The sequence below is a fragment of the Castor canadensis genome, chromosome 5 (assembly GCF_047511655.1).
Source record: "Castor canadensis chromosome 5, mCasCan1.hap1v2, whole genome shotgun sequence".
Lineage (NCBI taxonomy): Eukaryota > Metazoa > Chordata > Mammalia > Rodentia > Castoridae > Castor > Castor canadensis.
This window is the reverse complement of record NC_133390.1, coordinates 83433487-83443331: the sequence shown is the minus strand read 5'-3', so window position 1 is coordinate 83443331 and position 9845 is coordinate 83433487. Positions and strand designations below refer to the sequence as shown.

General features: G+C 44.5%; 1 protein-coding gene across 1 annotated transcript; it reads left to right on the top strand.

The window, feature by feature from the left end:
- The first annotated feature begins 2339 nt into the window (after positions 1-2339).
- Positions 2340-9580, top strand: Ahsg (alpha 2-HS glycoprotein). The gene is made up of 7 exons (XM_074073592.1): positions 2340-2657; positions 5019-5129; positions 5441-5525; positions 5888-6051; positions 7213-7314; positions 8159-8242; positions 8855-9580. Exons 1-7 carry the CDS (start codon positions 2445-2447, stop codon positions 9185-9187), a joined length of 1092 nt encoding a protein of 363 aa, XP_073929693.1. The 5' UTR covers positions 2340-2444; the 3' UTR covers positions 9188-9580.
- Positions 9581-9845: the final 265 nt, after the last annotated feature.

Below are 9845 nucleotides of genomic sequence, written 5' to 3'. Positions count from 1 at the left end.
CTCCATGTATAAGGCAGAAGTGCTGAGAGGTTTATGATCAGACAGAATTTTTCCTCCTTGTATGCTCAGGTTAGAATGGTAAAAGAACCAGTCCCAGACAAGTGTGGCAATCACACAGCAGAGGAGACCTAGGTTCACTTCCCAGGAGGAGGGGGGCAGCACAGGGAGACATCACATTGCAGGGCAAAACCTCCTGAGGAGAATGGTGGCACCAGGACAGTGCAGCGGCCATGAATGCACTGGTGTCCAGGCAGGTCAGTTGAAGGCTGATTTTTAAATGTCCTGGTTCATTGTGTGGGCACAGTAGCCTGGCTTCCCCAGGATTAAAGAAGGGGTGGTGTCTAGCTGAGAGGGGGCCTGTGGTCTCGAAAGAGTGTCATGGCTGGAATAGGAGACCTCTGATCTGGGGGATGCAGGGAAGGCTGTCTTGCTATAAGTTAAAAGGGAACAAGCAAGATAGTAGCTCACAGGTAGAGCTGCCAGGTAGATGGGCCTGAGGACCAGATGAGATGCATTACCTGGCAGAAGATGCCAGCCTAGGCTTTTGCAGCAAACAAAGGTGGACACCCCTTTCCACCTTTAAAGACAGGGATGTTTGCATAAATTACTCCTTCTCAGCTCAGGCTTTTAACCCCAGTGGGGGAATAAAGCCAGAGGGAAAAGTAGTCCTAAATGGGACTAAGTTTTAATCCAAGTGAGGGAAATTAGGTTACTTGGAATTGATGAGATTAAACTTTCACAAAAGAAAGTTCACAGTCAGGAATTCAACTAAATATGGAAAATAAAGTTAGACTTTAACACACCTGAGCTTATGACTTGTGAAGTATGCCACACTGAATGTTTAGTTTCACAATATTAAAAATGCCCATATTTAGTGTTTTTTTAATAATAGAGGCACATTTATTTATTTGTTTATTTTGGTTTGTTCAAACTAGTGTCTTGCTATGAGCCCAGGCTGGCCTGGAACTTGCAAACCCCCTGCCTCAGCATCCTGAGTGCTGGGATTACAGACGGCACCAGCACATCTGGTTCATAGCATCTTTAAAGCAAAGTATAACCTACTCAAAAATAAGTTCATGAGTCAGAGCCTTGAATAAAATATCTATAAGACTGATGGGAAGCTGGCCTTGCTAGACAACTAGAGCTCGTTCCTTGCCTCTGTGAGCCAGAAAACCCTCTCCAAAATAACTTGCGGGCTGATCACATGACCTTTGCCATTTGATTCTGTACGAATCTGTGCATAGTTGGGAGTAAATGTGGAAAATCACTTACAGCCACATTCTCTGACCTATCATTATCCCTTGCCACCCCCAACCCAATCCTGCCCCTACAAATCAATATTATTAAGCTTCTCTTTAAAGGACCCTTTTCTTTCTTTCTTTTTTTAACCAAGTTTTTTTCCTCTGAAGCAATATCAAACCGCAAAACAAATGCACCTACACACAGCAATGACCTCCAAATATTTGAAGAACATATATTGGTTTTCATGTTAGGTCTTGTTAGCTCCAGGCTAAATCACACCTTTACATGAAATTTCCTAAGCCTGTCACTTTGCTGTCCACCCTCCTTTGAGGTCATACCTGGCATTGTTAAGGGCTACTTGAAAGGTAAAACCTGGCCCAGTGTTCTGGCCAGAGACACACTGTCATTCTGCTAAGGCTGCAAAGAGTAGTAAGAGGAAGCTGGGACCACAAAACTGTGGTGACAGTTACAGACACCTAGAAGACCCAGGTCAGTGCCTGTCTGTGTTGTCACCTACAGGGTCTGGTGGTGAGGTCTGCAGAGGGGGTTGGAAACTCACATGGATCTGATAGTCATATCCCTCCTTGTCATAGGAAGCCCCTCCTTTCATCTCCACCAAGACAAATAATATTCTTCCTTCTATTCTCCAAGGATCTTACCCAAGATCTAAGTTCTCCCATAGCTCATTGTATCTTAGCAACAACAATAGGCCTTATTCTCCCTCTAGGATCCTTGGTGGAGGAGGTAGCCTCCAGTATTAGAGGATTTTTTAAATCAAATTGCTGAATATCCCCTGCCCCTAGTATATCCCATGGCATACTAAGAGGATATGCAGTCCTCCCCACCACACTCCTGACTGGCTGTGTCCGTCCGATGCCCTCAGCTGCTGCCTCTTTCTCCTGCTGTTCCCATATTCCAAGCGGACTTTGGAGCATTTTCCACACAACAGCATTGACTTTGGCAAGTTTCTTGGGAGCCAGTGATGTCCTAACTTGTTTGCTTTTCCAGGGCTGATGTTTGCAAGGGTTATTTGGAACCAGAACTGAAATCTTTCATGTCCTTATGCAATTCCTTCCACAGGTTCCAATAGATAAATAAAGCCCCCTGCTCCTCCACTGGTCTAGCTTTCCAAGCAGAGTACCTGGATTGGTTCTCAAGTCTCCAGCTATCTGCCCACCTGCCAAGGCTTCTCAGGGGCAGCCATGAAGTCCCTTGTCTTACTCCTTTGCCTTGCTCAGCTCTGGGGTTGTCACTCAGTCCCACATAGTCTAGGGCTAGTCTATAGGCAGCCAGCTTGTGATGACCCAGAAATAGAGAAAGCAGCCCAGGTGGCCGTGGACTACCTCAATCAACACCTTCTTCATGGATACAAGCATACCTTGAACCAGATTGACAAAGCGAAGGTGTGGCCTCGGGTAAGTGAATCTGCTTTGAATGAGCTGAAAGAATCTATGTGTGGAGCCCAATACTGTGTCTCAAAAAACCAGCAGCTCTCAGTACAAATAAAATGGCAGTGGGGAAAACTCTGATTTATTCCCAGGAGTAAAAGAAGGGGCAGGGGGAAGGCAAGAGAAGAGCGTTTGGTAATGCAGTCATGGATCTCAATGAAGGTGCTGGCTGGGGGATGGGGCTGTATGGAGGACAGAAAAAAACTTCCAAGGATATTCTGGAGATCACAGGGGGAAATTATGGCTTTCTGGGAAATCCTATGGCCCAAGAGACTGGCTCCTATTTGCCAAGTTCTCATTGTCTGAAAATCATTTACTTTTCTTGGCTCCCATCTGTCTCTGATAAAAATGGAGAATAACATTTGATAAGCACCTACTGTGTACCAGGCCCTTTCACAGAGATCACCTCATTAACCTTTCCCTTTCCCAATTCCAGACCTGTGTCATAGAAAGACTGCCCTGGTCTTCATAAGAGGAAGCCAAGACCCTGATGTATTGTCATTTTCTGCTCAAGACTGTATAATTAGTAAGAAATCAGGCTGGGATCTGATTCCAGATCCGATTCCTTCCTCTACAAGCTGCCTCCCCAAAACTGTTACTCACATACCAGAGAGAAGTCTTGGCTTAAATCAGATTTGCTTTTCTGCATGCTACACAGGAAACCAAGGCAGCATAAAGCCTGTGAAATGTGCCTTGGGAATCAGTTGAGAGATTTGGAGAGGTGGAGAAAGGCACCTATTTACTGCCTGATTTGAAGTTAGATTTTCTAGTTGATTAAGGATAATTCTATCAGCAAACATTCATTTCAAGTCTTCCTTGGGCAAGAACCAGTGTCATGTGCTTTGGGAGATATTAGATATGGGTGGTAATAGACATTGAACCATTAAAATTGCCAATATTTGGCTGCTTTGGGCATATAAAATTGCGAATTCTTTATGGTTTAACTTAATACAAAGGTAAGAAAGACAATTTGTGTCACAAGAGATTTACAAACTAGGAGGAAAAATAAGCCAAACATAGTAAGGGTGCCTGGACTGATGACTGATGTCTGATGTCACAAAGGGACAAAAATCTTTGAATCCAGGATTTTCCTGGGTGAATTTAAGAGTGATTCAACCACAGTACAATATAATACTAATTCAGAAGGAATGCCAATCAATTCAGGGGAAATAAAAACACAGCTTGCATATTTGAGAGAAAAGGCAATGGTGAGCGTGGTGATTTTCAGTAAGGGCAGAGCTTGAGGGTTACTCTTCCTTTCCTCAAGAAGCCCAAGTGTGGCCAGCTCTTAGACGCTGCAGCTCTGAATCTCTTCAGAAAGTCACTTGGGATATACCTGCACATCATAACATGCAGAGTCTTGGTTGGGAAAGGAGATTCTGGGACTTCAGATACTACTGAGTCAGGCACAGTTGAAATGATAAGAAAACTGCTGGGCTGAGATTGTTTCCCAGATTTTCTGGATTCTCCAGGCTTTGAAGAAAAGGGTACATAGACAGATGAATTGATATGAACAACTCCAAGGAGTTATGCAAGTTTTCCAGATTGCATCTAGACTAGTTTTCTGAGTGTCAGAGTAGTTTTGTGGTTTCTTCTCATCACCGGCAGAAGGCAGTAGAGAGCAGCCTCTGTGCATCTACAAGTCAAAAGACAAAGGAAAAGTCAAAGACAATAGCAACAGAAAAATTTTAAGAAGGAAAAGAAAATGGGGAAAGGAAGGAAGGTAAATGATTGAAAGGGAAGGAAGAATGAAGTAGAGGGAGGGATAAAGAAACTAAGTTATTTACCCTATACCACCTTTGACTAAGGAAATCCAAAGTCAACGTTTTCAAAGCACTGCTTGAAGGGTAAATTTTTTTTTTTTGCTGTAGTGGGTCTGAACTCAGGGCCTTATTTGCCCTGGGGCTGGCTTTGAACTACGATCCTCCTGATCTCTGTGTCCTGAGTAGCTAGGATTACAGACGTGAGCCACCAGCGCCCTGCTAGAAGGGTGAAATTTTTTAAATTAAAAAAATATCAACACACATTTCAGTTTTCTAAATTGAGCTCAGAGTGAGGACTGTAGCTCCAGCCCTTGTCTGAGACCACTGCCCTCTTTGCTTGAAGCACCATTTAGCACTTGCTGTCAACAGAGGAAGATCAGAGACTCTGGTTGTGGTCCTGATCACAGGCCAGTGCAGAGTTAGATGGAGCTGTGAAATGGGAATGACTTCTCCCTCAAGTCTGCAAAGGGGGTGTGGGCAAGCCCCGTGGGGGCTCAAGACTTTGGCTGACACAACAAGATGGATCAGTGGGTGGGCTGCTCACCTCTTCATTCTCTGTCCACAGCGGCCCTTCGGAGAGGTGTATGAGCTTGAGATAGACACTCTGGAGACCACCTGCCATGCACGGGACCCCACGCCGTTGGCAAACTGCCCTGTGAGGCAGGTGTCCCAGCATGTGAGTGCCCTTCTTATGGCAGCTGTAATAGTGTCCCATGGTTCAACAAAGAGCAGACCCATTTTATCCCAACTGCTTTCTTGGCTAACTAGAGTGCAGTTTCTAAAACTATCATTGGATGCTGACTTTTACAACAGGTCAACTCTCTTGCTGTAGGTCTTCTTGAAAACAGAGTATAATATTTCAGTATTATGCATGTGAGGGTCACCTTTGACAGCCATGCCTGGGGGAGGGGTCTCCCAGGGTGAGCAGGGACCAGTGTTCCTGGGTCCTCACTATGGGTTTTTTGGTTTTGGGTTTTCTTTCTCCAGGCGGTGGAAGGAGACTGTGACTTCCATGTTCTGAAACAGGATAACCAGCTTACCGTATTGCATGCAAAATGTCATTCCACTCCAGGTACAGATGAGTCCTCCTCTTGTTATTTTTATCTTGTACAGAGAGTAAAGAATCTAATTTGTTTTGAACCCAAGTAGTTCCAGTCACTTGTGAGTGAGGAAAAGAAGCCAAACTTCTTGGCTTCTGGGATTTCAAACCCATTTTTTAAGCAGCTGTCCTCATCGGAGGTGAAAATTGCACTGTGATAATAGGGACTTCCGCAGAAACTTCAAACACAACACAACTATTTGAAGGTTTAGTTGAGAGGCAAACAAACAAACAAAAAACAACGGAGCATGTCTTAGCCTTCTGTAAACGAGTGGAATTGGAGTGAATGTCATGGAGAACCACAGTGAAGACCCCGAGTTTTCCTTTCTGCCTAGACTCGGCCGAGGACGTGCGCAAAGTGTGCTCAGACTGTCCCCTGCTGATCCCGCTTAACGACACCAGGGTGGTGCATGCTGCCCAAGCCGCCCTGGCCGCCTTCAACGCTCGGCATAACGGATCCTATTTTAAACTGGTGGAAATTTCCCGGGCTCAACTTGTGGTAAAGAATGAGACCCTTTCGGGAGATTGGGCAGCTTGGTGGTACTTGGGAGAACGTATGTGATGACACAGTTGTGAGGGAAAAACAGGTGCGAGGTTAGCAACCAGAAGGCAAGGAGGGTGTTGGTTGGAAGGGAGGGCGGAAGGGTTCCCTAGGGGTCTGAGGACACTGAGGGTCAGGAGGATCCCCAAGCCCCTAGGCTGAGCTATTATAACATAAAGCACCAGGTACTGTAGTTAAGCACATCTTGACTTCCCTGGTTCTCGTTAAAACCGGGCGTGGTGTTCAGCGCTGGAGGTTACCATGTTATCCAGGCGCACTCGCCGCTGGCATCTGCAGTGGTTTACTAATTAATACTGACAAAGGTAGGAGTGTACTAACACTGACAGATGTATAGTGGCAGGGTCCTGAGCTGTCGTTTAAATCAGTGTGTGTTTGTAATTGTACTACAAACAGTTTAGTATATTTGAATGCAACTGAATTTTAATGTGTAAGAGATCTGATAAACTGGATACCAGCTATGGCACACTTGGGTAATAGAGTAGATAGTAATGCTGTTAGAGTACGGGATTCCCAGAATATCCCCATCCTAGACTACACCAGATAACAGACACTTCATTTTTAAGTATCTATAGACTCCAAGCATTATAAGAATGAAAAACATTAGCAATGTCTTTCATTTAGTTTTTTTCACTTGATCCTTCTGTATGAAACACACGAGGAGGGGGGTTTTTCCTTCACGTTCTCACCCCATCTTGGAGTGACCAAACTTTGGGTCTGAAAGTGCCAGCCCAAGAGTGAGGGTAAGGAAGAGGTAGGGTTCTTGCTTCTGTGTGTCTACAGTTGACCTCTGACTTCTTGTTTCCCATCTAAAAACTCACCTCCACCCTGAATGATGAGCAATGAACACCTGTTCCTCCTTAATGCAAGACCCGACTCCCACCTCTAGCTCAAGCACCTCGGAACACAATTCCCAATAATTGCCATAGGTTAGCCATTCATGGGCATGTACCCAGGGCCACACAAACTGGTCCACATAAATGGTGCTGCCTGAAGTTGTCCCATGCCATAGCCCTTGCTACTTCCCTCGAGCCTTTCCTTCTCTGCCCTTGTCATTCCAAGTTCTCCTGCTTCAAGTGCATTTTCAATTATTCTTCTCAGCCTCTTCCAGAGTCTACCCTTGTAGAGTTTGTAGTGGCTGCCACTGACTGTGTTGCTAAAGAAGTCATAGAACCAACCAATTGCAACCTGCTGGCAGAAAAGGTGAGTGGGCCAGGCCCTGGGCTGGCAAACCTACTGTAGAACAGAGCATCTTCATGTAGTTTGTATATTTGGGCTGAGGGAAGAAAATAACCATGCAAAATGTCTACTCTCTGGGTCATGCCAGACATTTCTCTGGAGTCTCATTTCCCCTTTTAAGAGTTGTCACCATGTCATGTGGCACATGGAATGAGTGGAAAGACAGAGACCATTTTCTAATGAAGCCTAGTTGTGGCCTGATGCTAGGAAGTATAGATTTCCTAGATACATCTCTGATACAAAAACTTTCAATTCTTTGAGACAGTAATGTCACATGTGGGAATTTAGCCTAAAAAGAGTGTCAGAAGTACTTCAAGAAATATCTATAAAGTTGAATTACCACAGATATCAAATGACCAAAAAAATCCAGGTGTCACTGAATAATATATGATACCTCAGTAAATAGAAAACACTGGAGGATAATGAATGACATGAGAAAATGCAATGAGAGTAAGTGAAAACACAAGACATAAAATGGTACAGTCACAATGATCTCAGGTTTGAAATTTATTTAATAGTGTTTTTAAATAGGAAAGAAGTACATACATGATAATACTAGCTCTCCCTAGATCACCACTGTTTCTGGGATTTTGGGTGTTCTCTTTCACTCTCAAAGCGGATCTGCACTTTCTATGTTAGAATTACATAGTATGTGCCTTTTATAAGCAGAAATTATGTACTATAAGAAGATCTTTTAAAGAAGAATTAAAAATTTAAGTTTCTTTACCTTATGTATTATAGTATCAATGAAACTGGGGAGAAATCCATTTTTATGTCAGTTAAATAACTCCTCTTTTTCTGGGGGCAGCAATATGGCTTCTGCAAGACAACGCTTACTGAAAAGCTTGGTGGAGAAGAGGTTGCAGTGACCTGCACAGTGTTCCATACACAGGTAAGAACTTCCTGGATATTCTTGCTCATATCTTCAGAACAGAATGACCCCTTAATGCTTATGCAGTGTGTTGGTAATAACAGGGCATTTGCTGGCCTGTTCTGAACCCCACAATGTTACATGACACTGGATACATGGAATCATCAACACAGGGAAGGATATTTCAGCTATGTCTTTCCCTCCCATGCACTGGTGGCTGCAGGGCAGAAGCATCCTAGTGTGTAGTTGGCAAGGCCACCTTTTTATTCATGGGAGGTGGGAGTGGCTTCCTTAGCTGCAGAACTTGGTGGGCAGATCCACCTGGCAGCTCCCAGTGGCTGCGGGTTTGGATGACAAAGAGTGAAGGTTACCTGTAACTGAGCTACTTTTACTGAAGGGATAGGTTTGCATGTAACTACCATGACTAAGCTAATCCTAGTGACACCAGGATTAGGCCAGTTTCCTCTTCCCCATAACCCTGATGGGATCCTTGGTATTTGGGTAGTTCTTTTTTGCTAGATTCATCGCAAAGAAAAATCATTACAAATTGGGGAGAGGTACGACCCAGACCTGTGGGTGGTCTTGTCTGGGAGAACAAAGCAAGCTAACCTAAGGAAATGGTCCTCTCTCTAGCCTGAGGTTCCGCAGCCTCAGCCAGATGTCGCCAAAACAGCAGACCCCATCCCCACAGTGGAGCAACCTGCACCAGCACTTCCTTCAGCTGGGCCACCTGCACCTTCCGTGACGCTGGGCCATGTGATGGTGGCAGTTCGCCCAAGGCCCCCACAGAACTGGGCACACTACGACCTGCGCAATTCCTTCTCAGGTGTGGCCTCAGCAGAGTCAGCCTCAGGAGAAGCTTTCCCCCCAGAAACACCACCTAAGGTGACCCATCCTGGTGCTGCTGGTCCAGGTGGTCCGTTGGTCCGCCCGTGCCCAGGGAAGGTCAGACACTTCAAACTGTAGCCCAGACACAGCAGAGTAAGAAGTTTTGACACAGAGGATGTAGCTACCATTTTGTCCAAGACTGGGTAAGGGTGGGGGCCTTTTCTGCTGTCAAAGCAAAGACTGCGTGTGTCTAGATTAATATCAAGGCTTTAATTCTAATTTTTCTTCATTCCTCAGAGGATAGAAGCAGAGAGGTGATGGTTATGTTTAATGGAAGGCATAAGACTGACATCATTGTCATTGTTTTGCTGATAAACCATTTATTTCCATTGTGTTCTCTGCCTTCTGGTTGACCTCATAAAAACAGTTGGAACTGTGACTTTGAAAGGTGCTCTTACTAAACTTATTTCTGCCTCTTAATAAAAGTGCCTGAAGGACCTTCCTTAATAAAAAAAATGTTCTAAACTGAAATGTGGTTATGATCATTGACTCTTCTAGCCCAGATCTACTCTTGTGTGTGGTTTGTTGTTCTAACAACCACACAAGTATTCTCACCAAAGTCTATGTGAAAAGAGAAACCTAAGAGAAAAAAGGTCAACTGTGTGGCCATACAGAGGAAAATAAGACTAGGATCTGCTCACAATCCATATGATATAACCATTTTCTTATAAGAAAACAGTTCTTTTTCATTCATAAGGGGCAGAAAATATTGCTAAGGAGGCTCAAGTGCCTGAAC

Bases quoted from the DNA above. Each gene is read 5' to 3' on its own strand.
- Ahsg (XM_074073592.1), top strand. From the start codon at position 2,445: ATGAAGTCCCTTGTCTTACTCCTTTGCCTTGCTCAGCTCTGGGGTTGT. The intron at 2,658-5,018 runs GTAAGTGAATCT...CTCTGTCCACAG, and splicing joins AAGCGAAGGTGTGGCCTCGG to CGGCCCTTCGGAGAGGTGTA. The intron at 8,243-8,854 runs GTAAGAACTTCC...TCCTCTCTCTAG, and splicing joins GCACAGTGTTCCATACACAG to CCTGAGGTTCCGCAGCCTCA.